At 45.5% G+C, this 17,539-nt stretch overlaps 1 protein-coding gene across 2 annotated transcripts in view; it reads left to right on the forward strand.

Annotated features, from left to right (window-relative positions):
* The first annotated feature begins 2,896 nt into the window (after positions 1-2,896).
* LOC124125389 (proton-coupled folate transporter-like) overlaps positions 2,897-17,539 on the forward strand; it is a 35,275-nt gene continuing 20,632 nt past the window's right edge. For both annotated transcript variants that reach the window (XR_007219230.1, XM_048388526.1), the window contains exons 1-2: positions 2,897-4,253; positions 17,253-17,336. Coding sequence is in view for 1 of the 2 variants with exons in the window: in XM_048388526.1 (XP_048244483.1) it covers positions 3,107-4,253; positions 17,253-17,336 (1,231 nt within the window). In the remaining variant the exon portion in view is untranslated. The remainder of the gene's footprint in view (positions 4,254-17,252; positions 17,337-17,539) is intronic.

The raw sequence follows: 17,539 nt of genomic DNA on the forward strand, positions 1-17,539 counted from the left end.
TGAAGTAAGATGGATGGATGTGATGAAGTAAGATGGATGGATGTGATGGAGTAAGATGGATGGATGTGATGGAGTAAGATGGATGGATGTGATGGAGTGAGATGGATGGATGTGATGGAGTAAGATGGATGGATGTGATGGAGTAAGATGGGTGGATGTGATGGAGTAAGATGGGTGGGTGTGATGGAGTAAGATGGGTGGATGTGATGGAGTAAGATGGGTGGATGTGATGGAGTAAGATGGATGGATGTGATGGAGTAAGATGGGTGGATGTGATGGAGTAAGATGGGTGGGTGTGATGGAGTAAGATGGGTGGATGTGATGGAGTAAGATGGATGGATGTGATGGAGTAAGATGGATGGATGTGATGGAGTAAGATGGGTGGATGTGATGGAGTAAGATGGATGGATGTGATGGAGTAAGATGGGTGGGTGTGATGGAGTAAGATGGGTGGATGTGATGGAGTAAGATGGATGGATGTGATGGAGTAAGATGGGTGGGTGTGATGGAGTAAGATGGATGGATGTGATGGAGTAAGATATGTGGATGTGTTGGAGTAAGATGGGTGGATGTATTGGAGTAAGATGGGTGGATGTGATGGAGTAAGACTATTGATGTGATGGAGTAAGATGGATGGATGTGATGGAGTAAGATGGATGGATGTGATGGAGTGAGATGGGTGGATGTATTGGAGTAAGATGGGTGGATGTGATGGAGTAAGACTATTGATGTGATGGAGTAAGATGATGGATGTGATGGAGTAAGATGGGTGGATGTGATGGAGTAAGATGGGTGGATGTGATGGAGTAGGATGGGTGGATGTGATGGAGTAAGATGGATGGATGTGATGGAGTGAGATGGGTGGATGTGATGGAGTAAGATGGATGGATGTGATGGAGTAAGATGGGTGGATGTGATGAAGTAAGATGGGTGGATGTGATGGAGTAAGATGGGTGGATGTGATGAAGTAAGATGGATGGATGTGATGGAGTAAGATGGATGGATGTGATGGAGTAAGATGGGTGGATGTGATGAAGTAAGATGGATGGATGTGATGGAGTAAGATGGATGGATGTGATGGAGTAAGATGGATGGATGTGATGGAGTAAGATGGATGGATGTGATGGAGTAAGATGGATGGATGTGATGGAGTAAGATGGGTGGATGTGATGGAGTAAGATGGATGGATGTGATGGAGTGAGATGGGTGGATGTGATGGAGTAAGATGGATGGATGTGATGGAGTAAGATGGGTGGATGTGATGGAGTAAGATGGATGGATGTGATGGAGTAAGATGGATGGATGTGATGGAGTAAGATGGATGGATGTGATGGAGTAAGATGGGTGGATGTGATGGAGTAAGATGGGTGGATGTGATGGAGTAAGATGGGTGGATGTGATGGAGTAAGATGGGTGGATGTGATGGAGTAAGATGGGTGGGTGTGATGGAGTAAGATGGGTGGATGTGATGGAGTAAGATGGGTGGATGTGATGGAGTAAGATGGGTGGATGTGATGGAGTGAGATGGATGGATGTGATGGAGTAAGATGGATGGATGTGATGGAGTAAGATGGGTGGATGTGATGGAGTAAGATGGGTGGATGTGATGGAGTAAGATGGGTGGATGTGATGGAGTAAGATGGGTGGGTGTGATGGAGTAAGATGGGTGGATGTGATGGAGTAAGATGGATGGATGTGATGGAGTGAGATGGGTGGATGTGATGGAGTAAGATGGATGGATGTGATGGAGTAAGATGGATGGATGTGATGGAGTAAGATGGATGGATGTGATGGAGTAAGATGGATGGATGTGATGGAGTAAGATGGGTGGATGTGATGAAGTAAGATGGGTGGATGTGATGGAGTAAGATGGGTGGATGTGATGGAGTAAGATGGGTGGATGTGATGGAGTGAGATGGATGGATGTGATGGAGTAAGATGGATGGATGTGATGGAGTAAGATGGGTGGATGTGATGGAGTAAGATGGATGGATGTGATGGAGTAAGATGGGTGGATGTGATGAAGTAAGATGGATGGATGTGATGGAGTAAGATGGATGGATGTGATGGAGTAAGATGGGTTGATGTGTTGATGTATGAGGTAAGGTTATGTTGGTGTTGGGTACATTATGGTTAGATACGTGGATTAAAGTGTAGAGAGTGATGTTATGGATGGTTTGAAGAATAAAATAACGATTAAGCTACATTTGGGATGTTTCCCGCTCATGGGGAATGAGAGGACAGGCAATACAACATGTTATCAAGTCAGAACAACTACATGACTACGATATAGAGGTCGACGTGAATACCTGCGTTAAACTCATGATCGAAAATAGGAAGCGTTTCTAGACGTGTTTTATATTTGTTATAATGACGATGACCAGTCGCCATATTTCGGCCACAGAAACCAGTGGCTGATGGCAGGAGCAATGCGGATACAACCGACCAATTCCTGTGTCACCACTTTCAAAGCGCATCCCGCATGTATTGTTTAAAGAGGACGTAAAATCTATTTCAGCTTACGTGATGTTGTTCCCATTTGGGAAAAAGTATTTTGGTATTATTAGTAACTTTCTTATATATCTAAAAACTGTGGTTTATATAAGCATCAATATTTGGAAAGAGAGCAGTGAAATATTCGTTTTATTGAACACAAACGTATGGTACGCTTAACTTCGTTGTTTGGTCAGAATTATGATTTTCCATTTTCCATAAATATTTTATGGGGGAATAGTTATCGTATAAATTGCTCATTTTGTGATTCAAAGTTTGTCACTTTTAACAATAATTACAGTAACCGACAATTTATTTTGTAAATGTCAAAGCAGCTGCAATGCGCAAATTCTATTTCCCAGAGTTATCGTTCTTAGCGGGCACCTGCCAGAGGGCGTGCCAGATGTTCTCCATGAATGAACTTGCGATGACACAATCTAATCTAGTGGCCTCAACGCTTCAATTCAAAATATGGCCGTGAGTCATTCCGGAGGATGGTAAATACTGTGACGTAACGAATATGCTGTGTGGTTAGTTTCAGGAGTGAGACAGTGGATTACTAATGCCTCTCTAAAACCCAGGACAGCGTGGTCAGTATTGTGGAGTGGACAACATGTCGCAGGGCGAGGAGCAGACGACACCCGTACAGGGTTTAACAAGGAAATTATTTGCGTGTGTGGATTTTATTCAGGGCTATTTTGTAGACGCTGCCCTGTTTTGTTTCTTTCTCTCGCGGCACATGTCTCTGCCGTTATTCCAGGAATATGTTCAAGACCAAATCCACAAAAAACATAACCTCAACTTGATAGACATCCAGAAAGGCATGAGTGGGAATGAGACAAGCTCCTGGCACGAGGCTCAGCAGGAAAGTGTGCTCGCAGTGTTAGGACTCCAGATTGCGGAGGGTTTACCGGCCATCATCACCGTCCTCATCCTGGGGGCTGTCAGTGACAGAACAGGTAGACGGAAGATCCTTCTGTGGCTTCCCTCGCTGGGGAGTGTTGCACATTCTCTCATCTATGTTCTGATTCTGTACACTGGATGGAACCTGGATGGCCTGTTTATGGCGTCGGCCCTCAGGGGAATCAGTGGGAGTATGACTGCCTTCTTGGCTGGATCAACTTATTTTGCGATTAACAGCGTTAAACCAAATCAAAGAGCCTCGCGCCTTGCTATCCAGGAGTTTTTGAACGGCGGTGCATATGCTCTTGGTAATATCATGGTTGGATTCTGGGTCAAGTCCAGTGGATTTTTGCAACCATTTTGGTTCACTTTGATCTGTGGAGTGATCGCCTTCTTGATATCCTTCTTCCTGGTACAGGAGTGCCCACTCAGCGAAGCAGACCGACCGGTTCGACACAGAAGGACTGGAAATTGTTGCAAAGATTTGTTTGCACCCATGGCCAAAATATTCAACTGTTGTAAAAACCGAGGCCTGATTAAAGTCTGGATGGCCATTTTAGCTTTCCAGACGTACGCCGCAGTGCATATTGGCCAGGAGAATGTCTTAGTGTTGTATCTTAGTGGACAGCCGTATTTGTATTCCTGGCGTACGGATGTGACGGGGCCTGGGCCATATGTAAAGATCGGCCTGTTCTTGTCCGTCATCATGGCCGTGGCAGCGGCGGCCGTGGCGCTGAGTCCACCGATAATGAGGAGGTTCCTGACAGAATCAAACATCGCCTTCATTGGATACTTCTCCAAGGCCCTGGGCACCCTCTGGATTGCTGTTGTTCATAATGAAACAATTTTATATTTTGGTAAGTCAAATAAGGTTAAGTCTGTGTAGAAATTAACAATTTGCTTTCAACACTCACTAATTCTGTAAGTTAGAAGAAGCCCTATCATTGGGAACAAATGAAGACAAAACAACTGTCGACCCGTGAAGATCCAGGATAGAATAGGTCTTCAGCATCCCATGGTTGCCGTAAAAGGCATCTATGCTTGTCGTAAGAGGCAACTAATGGGAATGAGTAGTCATCCCCATTGCGTGGATCGATGCTCATGATGTCAATCACTGGTCCAGACTCAATTATTTACAGACCACTGTCATATAGCTGGAATATTGCTGAGTGTGGCGATAAACAACAAAGAAACAAACAAAACTGAACAGCTGTCAATCATGTATGTATTAAAACATTCGTCTACCATCTCTGGTGGCACAGTTGTGTTAGATACTGGATTTGCATCCCCTTGTCATACCAGGATCCACTGATGCTGCATCAAGTGTGTTGGGGTCCTGGTGAGCACCATACTTGTACTCAACACTTTCACCAGTGCTAAAATCTAAAACTTATGCCTTGTTTGCCTTCCTCCCCCATTTAAAGGCAAATAAGCAGTTGCCATGGTTGCAGCAAGTTTCTTTTAGGTCATTCAAACACCAAGTCGTGTCTCTGCCAACTGGAGTAGCTTATTATATATCAATTAATCTTACAGTTAATCATTACCCTAATCACAGACACTATGTCTGCTGTCTAATGTAGTAATTACATCTTGACCTGAAGCTATGCTGAATACATGCTGAAGCTAGGCAGCAGAGAAGTCTGTGAGCTGACATGTTATATATGCCATGATAAGACTGAAAATTGTTCCAAGTGCGGTTCCACCCAACTTACCAACAGTGAGGGATGGTTGGGTAGCATAGTGGTTAAACATGTTAAAGGCAGCCTTCGAAATTCAAACTGCTAAATATTTTGTGCTGAGGACAAGTAAAGATCTCATAACATTGTAAACATTTTGTTATGGTTCAGGACTAGCTACAAACTCTTGACAGGTGAAAAGTGAAAAATAAGGTTTCCCCTGGTACTCTGGACTGGTCTTACCACCCACACAACTGCCCCCACCCCTAACCCTGACTTGTCTTAACACCCAAACAACTGCCCCCACCCCTAACCCTGGTACTCTGGACTGGTCCTAACACCCAAACAACTGCCCCCACCCCTAACCCTAACTCTGGTACTCTGGACTGGTCTTACCACCCACACAACTGCCCCCTACCCTAACCCTGACTTGTCTTAACACCCAAACAACTGCCCCCACCCCTAACCCTGGTACTCTGGACTGGTCCTAACACCCACACAACTGCCCCCACCCCTAACCCTGACTTGTCTTAACACCCACACAACTGCCCCCACCCCTAACCCTGACTTGTCTTAACACCCACACAACTGCCCCCACCCCTAACCCTACCCTGTCCCTCCCTCGGAATTTCTACGGTTGTTAAAGTGCTCCCTTTGAAACCCCACAAGGGGACCATGTGTGAAGCCCATTTCCGGTGTCCCCTGCCATTTCCGATGTCCCCTGCCATTTCCGGTGTCCCCGACCATTTCCGGTGTCCCTGACCATTTCCGATGTGCCCTGCCATTTTCCGATGTGCCCTGCCATTTTCGGTGTCCCCGACCATTTCCGATGTGCCCTGCCATTTCCGGTGTCCCCTGCCATTTCCGGTGTCCCCGACCATTTCCGGTGTCCCCGACCATTTCCGATGTGCCCTGCCATTTCCGATGTGCCCTGCCATTTCCGGTGTCCCCTGCCATTTCCGGTGTCCCCTGCCATTTCCGGTATCCCCTGCCATTTCCGGTGTCCCCTGCCATTTCCGGTGTCCCCTGCCATTTCTGGTATCCCCTGCCATTTCCGGTGTCCCCAGCCATTTCCGGTGTCCCCTGCCATTTCTGCATGGTATCCCCTGCCATTTCTGGTATCCCCGACCATTTCCGGTGTCGCCTGCCATTTCCGATGTGCCCTGCCATTTACGGTATCCCCGACCATTTCCGATTTTCCCGACCATTTCCGATGTCCCCTGCCATTGCTAATGTGCCCTGCCATTTCCGGTATCCCCGACCATTTCCGATGTCCCCTGCTATTTCCGGTGTCCCCTGCCATTTCTGGTATCCCCTGCCATTTCTGATGTCTCCTGCCATTTCTGCATGGTATCCCCTGCCATTTCCGATGTCCCCTGCCATTTCCGGTGTCCTCTGCTATTTTCTGTGTCCCCTGCCATTTCCGGTGTCCCCTGCCATTTCCGGTGTCCCCGACCATTTCCGATGTCCCTGCCATTTCCGGTGTCCCCGACCATTTCCGGTGTCCCCTGCCATTTCCAATGTGCCCTGCCATTTCCGGTATCCCCGACCATTTCCGATGTCCCCGACCATTTCCAGTGTCCCCTGCCATTTCCGGTGTCCCATGCCATTTCTGGTGTCCCCTGCCATTTCCGGTTTCCCTGACCATTTCCGGTGTGCCCTGCCATATCCGGTGTCCCCGACCATTTCCGATGTCCCCTGCCATTTCCGGTATCCCCTGCCATTTCCGGTATCCCCTGCCATTTCCGGTGTCCCCAGCCATTTCCGGTGTCCCCTGCCATTTCTGGTATCCCTGCCATTTCCGATGTGCCCTGCCATTTCCGGTATCCCCGACCATTTCCGATGTCCCCGACCATTTCCGATGTCCCCTGCCATTTCCGGTATCCCCGACCATTTCCGATGTCCCCGACCATTTCCGTTGTCCCCTGCTATTTCCGGTGTCCCCTGCCATTTCTGGTATCCCCTGCCATTTCCGGTGTCCCCTGCCATTTCTGCATGGTATCCCCTGCCATTTCTGATGTCCCCTGCCATTTCTGATGTCCCCTGCCATTTCTGGTATCCCCTGCCATTTCTGGTATCCCCTGCCATTTCTGGTATCCCCTGCCATTTCTGATGTCCCCTGCCATTTCCGATGTCCCCTGCCATTTCTGATGTCCCCTGCCATTTCCGGTGTCCCCTGCCATTTCTGCATGGTATCCCCTGCCATTTCTGATGTCCCCTGCCATTTCTGATGTCCCCTGCCATTTCCGATGTCCCCTGCCATTTCCGGTGTCCTCTGCCATTTCCTGTGTCCCCTGCCATTTCCGGTGTCCCCAGCCATTTCTGCATGGTATCCCCTGCCATTTCTGATGTCCCCTGCCATTTCTGATGTCCCCTGCCATTTCCGATGTCCCCTGCCATTTCCGGTGTCCTCTGCCATTTCCTGTGTCCCCTGCCATTTCCGGTGTCCCCTGCCATTTCCGGTGTTCCCGACCATTTCCGATGTCCCCGACCATTTCCGGTGTTCCCTGCCATTTCCTGTGTCCCCTGCCATTTCCGGTGTCCCCTGCCATTTCCGGTGTCCCCTGCCATTTCCGGTGTCCCCGACCATTTCCGGTGTGCCCTGCCATTTCCGGTGTCCCCGACCATTTCCGGTTTTTCTTTGCCATTTCCGATGTCCCCTGCCATTTCCGGTGTCCCCTGCCATGATACTGCTGGCCTGCTGCTGATGTAGCATCAAACTTGACTCACTCACCCACTCAGCCAACTTGTGTTTTGTGCTCGATCCACTCTAGCAGAACTTCCCTGGATTCAGAAGAGGTCACTTGATAAGGTTATAGGCAGGGAGTGAAGCAGGCTTGACAAACACGTTGACCCACTGAACAAATCTGTTGACCCACTGGAAAAGCACACCTAAACTTAACATGATAAAATCAGTCAAGACAAATAATTTTGATCCAACTGACTAATGAAAATATGAAATGTAGGTCTCCTTATTTAGCCATGTTTAGTTTACTTTTAACACAGAATACAACATAATTTGGAAGTACATGGTTAACAGTCTGTGCCAAAATCTTTTTAGACTACCAGCTTGAACCTGTCAATCAACATCATTCTCAGTAGATCTTAGTGTTACTGTGTCATGTGTATGGGCTGATACAAGACCACAAGATAGTTTACTGCACATAGGCTTCGGACAAGTGGCTAAAGTCACAGACTGGTTGACACAGTAACACATGATTAACCATGAAAATGTGTAACTGTAGTTGTCTAGCAAGTGTTCAGGGATTATTAAAACACACCTGTGACGTCATTCTATTGTTTGAGCGCTCCATTAGTTTCAGGGAATGGAGAGTTGATTGTATTCTCTGCCGCTGTGGCTATGCTCCTTCAAGGCTGATCCATACTCTGCATGTTTCATGGCTCTTTAGAATGTTTTGTCAAATTGTAAAAGTAGAGATGTGTTTTAAGTAGGGGAATATCCTCATAACTCTCCATTCCTTATAAATAATGGGCCACTGCTCCATTATTTTTAAATAATAGAGAGTTACTCGGACATTCCCCTCTATGTAATATTTCTGAGAGGCAGCTCCTGTTGGTGGACAGAGGAGATTTGTCAAACCCACAACAGACTCAAGGGTCTGTGCAAATATTGTCAACTTGACTGTCAAGAGATAGACTTTATCAGTGTTAATTGTGGGCTGGTAATCCATCATTTTGGTCAGTGGACAGTTTCCAGTCAAGACCAGGTCAGGTAGATGTATTACGTTCACTGACGGGCATGGAAATACCTCGAGGGCTCCTTCAAGTACAGTCCATCATCATGATGCAAGGTTTCAGTAAACTCTGTGTGTGATATTCGAGTCAATGTGCAGTTCATATTTTTTGTACTCCTGACATTGGGGACCAAGATAATTTCTCAGTTTGGTTGCTGTGTTGTAATCAGGGTTGTTTGTTGGTTCACATGTAGTTAGCATGGTGAGATGTACACGCCTAGCTGTTGGCTGGCGACGTGGTGGGTTAATGTTTACGATCATGCCGCAAGGCAGGGACTGTGGACAGGAGGACGACCTGGTCCTTGATACACTGGATAAGTACATGTATTCGGGCAAGCAGACATCACAGATGGATTGTGCATCATATCTATGACTTGTGTCTCAGCCCTGGAGTCATGGGGCCTCCACTGCCTGGGGCATGACAAGGGTCAGATTTCACAAATACACTACAGAGTTACCCATGCTTACAGGTTGGGCAATTCTTTCTGCATGGAGATACAGGTGTTTTTGTTCTTCTGGGGACAATGATGTCATTAGTCCAAACCACTGTTGGCAAGTTAGTGTTATGAATGTTAATGATACTATTTGATAATGCTTTAAACTGTCTGATTCTGTGTAAATGGTGAAGGGCCCTGGGCCCCGTTCCATAAAGCCATCTTAGCGCTAAGGTGATCGTATGTCCCATACTTTAACACTGGCTTACGATAGTCGTAGCGCTTAGATCGCTTTGTGGAACGGTGCCCTGGGCCTGAGACCTGTATGAGAATGCCTGCCTGAACAAATGCACTGCATGAGATTCATACTGCTCGCTGTGTTGTTTGTATCAGACATTAGAGAATCTAAGTGTGATGTTACAGAGTGTGCCATGGTTCGCTAAACTATGATGTGGATCGGTGTGTGGTTACTAAGTCAAGATAGACTCACTCAGTTCATGATACCATGATATGACAGTCAAATGAACTGACATCCTTGTGAGGACTTGATGTGGCCTACAGGTGATATGCATCAATAGATTTGGGTGAAAATCATTCACACAGTAACAGGAAAAACTGTCATATACAAAAGATCTGGCTCTTCTTATTATCCCCCGCCGCGCGAAAGCGCGAAGCGGGGGATATAGTATTCACGACCGTCCGTCCGTACGTCCGTCCGTACGTCCCACCTGTTTGTTGTCGCGATATCTCAAGAACTAAACACTGGATTGTCTTCATATTTGGAACTATGGTGTATATACAGACTCCGCAGACATCAGTCGATTTTGGTGACCTTGATCCCATTTTCAAGGTCACAGCAGACAAATCTGCTTTTAGAGTTAGAAAACGGTGTTTCCGCGATATCTCAAGAACTAAACACTGGATTGTCTTCATATTTGGAACTATGGTGTATATACAGACTCCGCAGACACCAGTCGGTTTTGGTGACCTTGATCCCATTTTCAAGGTCACAGCAGACAAATCTGCTTTTAGAGTTGGAAAACGGTGTTGCCACGATATCTCAAGAACTAAACACTGGATTGTCTTCATATTTGGAACTATGGTGTATATACAGACTCCGCAGACACCAGTCGGTTTTGGTGACCTTGATCCCATTTTCAAGGTCACAGCAGGCAAATCTGCTTTTGGAGTTGGAAAACGGTGTTGCCGCGATATCTCAAGAACTAAACACTGGATTGTCTTCATATTTGGAACTATGGTGTATATACAGACACCGCAGACACCAGTCGGTTTTGGTGACCTTGACCCCATTGTCAAGGTCACAGCAGGCAAATCTGCTTTTGGAGTTAGAAAACGGTGTTGCCGCGATATCTCAAGAACTAATCGCTGGATTGTCTTCATATTTGGAACTATAGTGTATATACAGACACCGCATACACCTGTCAGATTTGGTGACCTTGACCCCATTTTCAAGGTCACAGCAGGCAAATCTGTTTTTGGAGTTGGAAAACGGTGTTGCCACAATATCTCAAGAACTAATCGCTGGATTGTCTTCATATTTGGTACGATGGTGTACAGGCGGGGGATATTTCGTCACTCTGTGACAAATACTTGTTAAGTTTAGAATCTAGAATCGAGATCACTGTTAAACATTCTATTGTAAGACAGTCGGTGGTAAGCTGTATGCAAAGTATGGTGCATGTGTCTGGCTTAACTATGTGGTCTTCACGTCAGCATTGGTGCTTCCATCTCAGCTTATCCCCTTTGGGACACACTACTCAAGATAACAGATACAAGTAACTGCAGGTAGATACAAGGCCTTGTCAAACGATACAAGTAACTGCAGGTGAATACAAGGCCTTGACAAATAATACAAGTAACTGCAGGTGGATACAAGGCCTTGACAAATGATACAAGTAACTGCAGGTGGATACAAGGCCTTGACAAATGATACAACTGCAGGTGGATACAAGGCCTTGACAAATGATACAACTGCAGGTGGATACAAGGCCTTGACAAATGATACAAGTAACTGCAGGTGGATACAAGGCCTTGACAAATGATACAACTGCAGGTGGATACAAGGCCTTGACAAATGATACAACTGCAGGTGGATACAAGGCCTTGACAAATGATACAACTGCAGGTGGATACAAGGCCTTGACAAATGATACAACTGCAGGTGGATACAAGGCCTTGACAAATGATACAACTGCAGGTGGATACAAGGCCTTGACAAATGATACAACTGCAGGTGGATACAAGGCCTTGTCAAATGATACAACTGCAGGTGGATACAAGGCCTTGTCAAATGATACAACTGCAGGTGGATACAAGGCCTTGACAAATGATACAACTGCAGGTGGATACAAGGCCTTGTCAAACAGAAAGCAGGAAGTCATCACTACACTGTAAATCTTGTGTTCCAACTTTTAGCCTGCTGCTGTGTTTGTGGCAAGCCTGTCAGGAATGTTTGACATCATACTGTGACTTGTCACCAACATGACTACCCTGTGAAGATCCGGGTTATAAATGATCTTCAGCCACCCATGTTTGTCGTAAGAGGCAACCAACATGATAAGGTGGTCAGACTCGCTGACTTGGTTGAAGCATGTCATCGTATCCAAAATGTGTGGATCAATGCTAATGATGTCAATCACTGAATTGTCTGGTCCAAACTCGATTGTTTACAGACCACTGTCATATAGCTGGAGTATTGCTGTTTACCCTTTTCTTTGGGCCTGTCGGAGCTACAGATAAGGTGTGTGTATTTGCGTAAAATACCCCAAAAAACTATTCAAAACCCAATTACTTTCAATTAACTTGTGTACAGAAATGCATGCATTAAATGAAAAACTCAATTGTTTAAATACCCAATGAAGCTTTTTCAGCACAAGTACAACAGAGCTAATTTCTGAAACACAATTACGAGCTAATTTCCATTCCATGGCTAGCCCATATTATTATATACATCTAAAACATTATTTCATTTTTTTAAATCTCAAAATGCATACTCATTTTGGGAAAAAACGAATAGAGTGATGAATAGATGAGATGAATTGTGATGTGAATCCTGCTCAGCTCACACACTTGCAATCCCTGTGAAACACCTGTGAAAGGCGCTACACGTGTAGGTTTGCACTGTTTGCTGCAGCCATGGTCCAGCCATGTCAGTGTCCTGACCTGCGAAGTGTCTGCCAGGCAAAGCAGGGGTTGATTACAGGGCGATGCCACAACCAGTCACATCACCAAGCTGTGCCCGCCACAACCAGTCACATCACCAAGCTGTGCCCGCCACAACCAGTCACATCACCAAGCTGTACCCGCCACAACCAGTCACATCACCAAGCTGTGCCCGCCACAACCAGTCACATCACCAAGCTGTGCCCGCCACAACCAGTCACATCACTAAGCTGTACCCGCCACAACCAGTCACATCACCAAGCTGTGCCCGCCACAACCAGTCACATCACCAAGCTGTGCCCGCCACAACCAGTCACATCACCAAGCTGTGCCCGCCACAACCAGTCACATCACCTAGCTGTACCCGCAACAACCAGTCACATCACCAAGCTGTGCCCGCCACAACCAGTCACATCACCAAGCTGTACCCGCCACAACCAGTCACATCACCAAGCTGTGCCTGCCACAACCAGTCACATCACCAAGCTGTACCCGCCACAACCAGTCACATCACCAAGCTGTGCCCGCCACAACCAGTCACATCACCAAGCTGTGCCCGCCAAAACCAGTCACATCACCAAGCTGTGCCCGCCACAACCAGTCACATCACCAAGCTGTGCCCGCCACAACCAGTCACATCACCAAGCTGTGCCCGCCAAAACCAGTCACATCACCAAGCTGTGCCCGCCACAACCAGTCACATCACCAAGCTGTACCCGCCACAACCAGTCACATCACCAAGCTGTGCCCGCCACAACCAGTCACATCACCAAGCTGTGCCCGCCACAACCAGTCACATCACCAAGCTGTGCCCGCCACAACCAGTCACATCACCAAGCTGTACCCGCCACAACCAGTCACATCACCTAGCTGTACCCGCCACAACCAGTCACATCACCAAGCTGTACCCGCCACAACCAGTCACATCACCTAGCTGTACCCGCCACAACCAGTCACATCACCAAGCTGTGCCTGCCCCAACCAGTCACATCACCAAGCTGTACCCGCCACAACCAGTCACATCACCAAGCTGTACCCGCCACAACCAGTCACATCACCAAGCTGTACCCACCACAACCAGTCACATCACCAAGCTGTGCCCGCCACAACCAGTCACATCACCAAGCTGTACCCATGTTGGTTGTGGCGTTGCCATCAGCACTGGAAACCCATTCTGGGGCAAGGAGAACCAGTGTCCCGGACATTTGGACAGGGTACTTCTTCCTGTTGTTCAGTCTTGGAGACACTGGGACAGGGTATTTCTTCCTGTTGTTCTGACCTGGAGACACTGGGACAGGGTATTTCTTCCTGTTGTTCAGTCTTGGAGACACTGGGACAGGGTATTTCTTCCTGTTGATCCGTCTTGGAGACACTGCGACAGGGTATTTCTTCCTGTTGTTCAGTCTTGGAGACACTGGGACAGGGTATTTCTTCCTGTTGATCTGTCTTGGAGACACTGGGACAGGGTATTTCTTCCTGTTGATCTGTCTTGGAGACACTGGGACAGGGTATTTCTTCCTGTTGATCCATGATGTTGACCAGTCTTGGAGACACTGGGACAAGGTATTTCTTCCTGTTGTTCAGTCTTGGAGACACTGGGACAGGGTATTTCTTCCTGTTGATCCGTGATGTTGATCAGTCTTGGAGACACTGGGACAGGGTATTTCTTCCTGTTGTTCAGTCTTGGAGACACTGGGACAGGGTATTTCTTCCTGTTGTTCAGTCTTGGAGACACTGGGACAGGGTATTTCTTCCTGTTGATCCGTGATGTTGATCAGTCTTCTAGACACTGGGACAAGGTATTTCTTCCTGTTGATCCGTCATGTTGATCCGTCTTGGAGACACTGGGACAGGGTATTTCTTCCTGTTATTCAGTCTTGGAGACACTGGGACAGGGTATTTCTTCCTGTTGATCCGTCATGTTGATCAGTCTTGAAGGCACTGGCCTACATATCGCTTCAAACAATCTACAATATTCAAATGGTTATTTCAATTTTTATTTTAATTTAGCTTGACATAAATGTTTTTTATTAATCTTCTACAGCTTCCAAACATCAAAATTCATAACAATGAATGTGGTTTGCAAGCCTCATATATGAGAGGAAATGTTTCATCAATCTTTTTCAACGCTTAATGCCTCATGTGACTATTTTAGTCTGAACTGGTATTTACGTCAAGAATTAACTGAAACAGGTTCTGCAGGCCTCAGAAGCAGCTTAGCATTACTGAATTGCTCCTTGTTGAACAATTTCCATCTTGCTTGTTTGATTAAGCTGTAACCGTTGAAGGAAAATAACAAAGCATATTTACACCACAGGTGGCCATGTTGAATGTCCATGCTATATTCCAGTTTGAGTATTTCCCTTTATAAAGCGTACCATGCTTGCCTTGCCACGCATGTTTGCCGGCTGAGCAGGGAAGTGAGCATGTGTCTGCCCCGTACACCACGGACGCGAAATTGTCAGCTCAAGGCTCAGGTGTTGGAAAGTTGCATTACCAGAACATATATATACTGTATTAGTTGGACGTGTTAACCATTGATCTTGGATATTTGGTAAAAAAAGTATTTTGTGTATGTTCCAGAAATATAAATAGGATGTCACGATCGTGATGATGCAGAAATGATCTCGCCCGGGAGAAAAGTGCCGTATTTGTTGTAATAAAGGGTGATGCTGTCTTATGTCAAGGATGGATTAATGGATAAACATAAGAAATATTACTGATGAGACGTGGTCATCCATCAAGGCAAAACTTTGCCACTTCAAGCATGTGCCATTGTTTCAAGTCTTTGTGTCTGCAGATGACTATCGGTTTACATTTACAGCTTGAGGGAGTTGATATATTATAATCAATGAATGGAGATCATGCAGGGTTTGCCTAGCCTTTTAAAACTTGGGTCAACATGGCCCTCAAGCTGTGCCACAGGGAGTCATAGGCCTTTGTATGGGTCATTCTTACAACATATTTATTGATGTCCGTCTTTTATAATAAATTACCGATGATTGTGGACTCGGACCTGGTTTGACCCCTGTTATATTTCTAGGTTTGTCAGCTCCATTCCCATGGGTTTGACCAAAGTAGTAAACATTTGAGACCTGCATCGCTTCGGGTTTTCCTTCTACATTAAGCTGACACGCCGTGATATAACTGTAATACTGTTAAAAACGGCATACCAACTCACTCACACCACAAATTATTTTTTTAATGTAAAACATATTCTCTTCTCCCCCTAATCCTGCTTTCATATCATATTTCACGTATATATCTATTGGTCTACGCAGTTATTGATGTAAGTAAATCGTAGTCTCCTTTGTCTGTTATTTTGTTTGTACATTGACATAATTACAAAAACAACTTCTATATAATATGATAACCCTTCACATGTGACTCTCCACACTCAGTAGCCAGTTCAGTACACCATAAATTATGTTGTTATTGATTGAACCACAAAGCATAATCTGAAACAATAATAAATTCAATTGACTTGCAAACATCAACACAATATTAGTGGTTGGCTTGTTGTCTCGCACTTTGAGGTATTATGATAACGATTTGCTGTTTATTGGAATCCATGACGTTTCGGTTTAACATCAAAACTTGAAATTTGGTGCCGTATATTTTCTTGATTGGCTTGATGGGGGAGTTCCAAGTGATGTAGCAAACACAAGCACCCCCTGTAGGCAAGTAATTAAACTTAATTCTGATTGGCTGCCACTGATAGCTTGCTTAGAAGGCTGTTTGTATATAGACATTGGGTTTTCCAGATTTAAACAAAGCTGATATTGGTAGTAATATCGTTACGAGATTTGTCAGTTTAATTTTAATATTCTGACAATGTAGTGCAATTAAATTATTGATTTGGCAGACTGAACGATCTGCATTACAACTGAGGCAATGGTGAAATGATGTTGCAGGTAGCTTGAATGTGGCCCCAAGTTGCTTCTGCTGCTGGTGACAGCAGTCAGTGGGGGGGATTCGGCTTTTGTTTCCGTGTCTGACACATACATATTGCAGAGAGTTTAATGATTAAACATCACCGAGGTGATAGCTTGTGCTTAATGTGCCCCAGGCATGGAAGCAATGGGCAGGGATGTTTGCCAGAAATCAATTAATTTAAATCAGGTGACCATTGATCAGCGAGCAGAAGGACAAGACAATGAACCTGATGTCGTGGACACACATCTCTCAGTTTCTCTCCACCCAAGTCAAGCTGCAGTGTTCCCGCTGCCTTTTGAAACTCCCAGTCTAAAAATTGTCAGTCCCCCCTAATTTTTGTCAAATAACAAAATGTATGAAAAGTACCTGGTTTTAATTCTTTCAGCATCATGTTCAATGCAATGACGTCATCTCTGAAGGAACTTAGTTAGATCTACATGTCATTCACACTAACTTCAGTCACAATTTTCTCTCTTTTTGGGGAATATTTCGAGACTAAGTCGCTTTAGATATGTATCCACGAAACAAAGCGAAATGTTATTTCCTTGCACTAAAAATAGACAAGGGGAAGCCATGATGGTAACAGACAAGCTGACTTCATTCGAAAAAAATACTTACAGGTATATTGCTGATGTTTTCTTGAACAAAAAAGATTTATAAGGTATTTTCCGGTCCACAGGGACTGACAGTCACCATGGTCACATGAATTATTTGTCCAAGCCTAATACCACTTCTAAAACACTGGTAATTACCAGTAAACGGGAACAGTGAGCTGTGCCTGAATGGTCTGGCCTAACCAGCGAGTTGGCCTAACCACGACTGCTTCACTGCATGTTCTCGTCATGTTCAAAGATTTTTTCCTTATTTTCCAGCCATTCTGCTGTTGGCGTTTGAACTTCTACCATTCCCAATGATGAGGTCCATCGTGTCAAGAGGAATTTCCCCATCAGAACAAGGTGAGAGTCTCCCCTAAATGAACAAACAGTAAAATACTTTTATAATGAACACACTTGTAACGAACTGACGGATACAACAAACATAATTTTTGGTGCCGGCCATTTGCTGTATAGATGTTGCATATATGCTTATAGCGTACTACGGTTATATCAAACAAAGATTAGTGGTCCATTTGAGTTTGTTATAAGCGTAGTATACTGTA

Source organism: Haliotis rufescens, unplaced genomic scaffold, assembly GCF_023055435.1.
Source record: "Haliotis rufescens isolate VD_foot unplaced genomic scaffold, xgHalRufe1.0.p SCAF_72, whole genome shotgun sequence".
Lineage (NCBI taxonomy): Eukaryota > Metazoa > Mollusca > Gastropoda > Lepetellida > Haliotidae > Haliotis > Haliotis rufescens.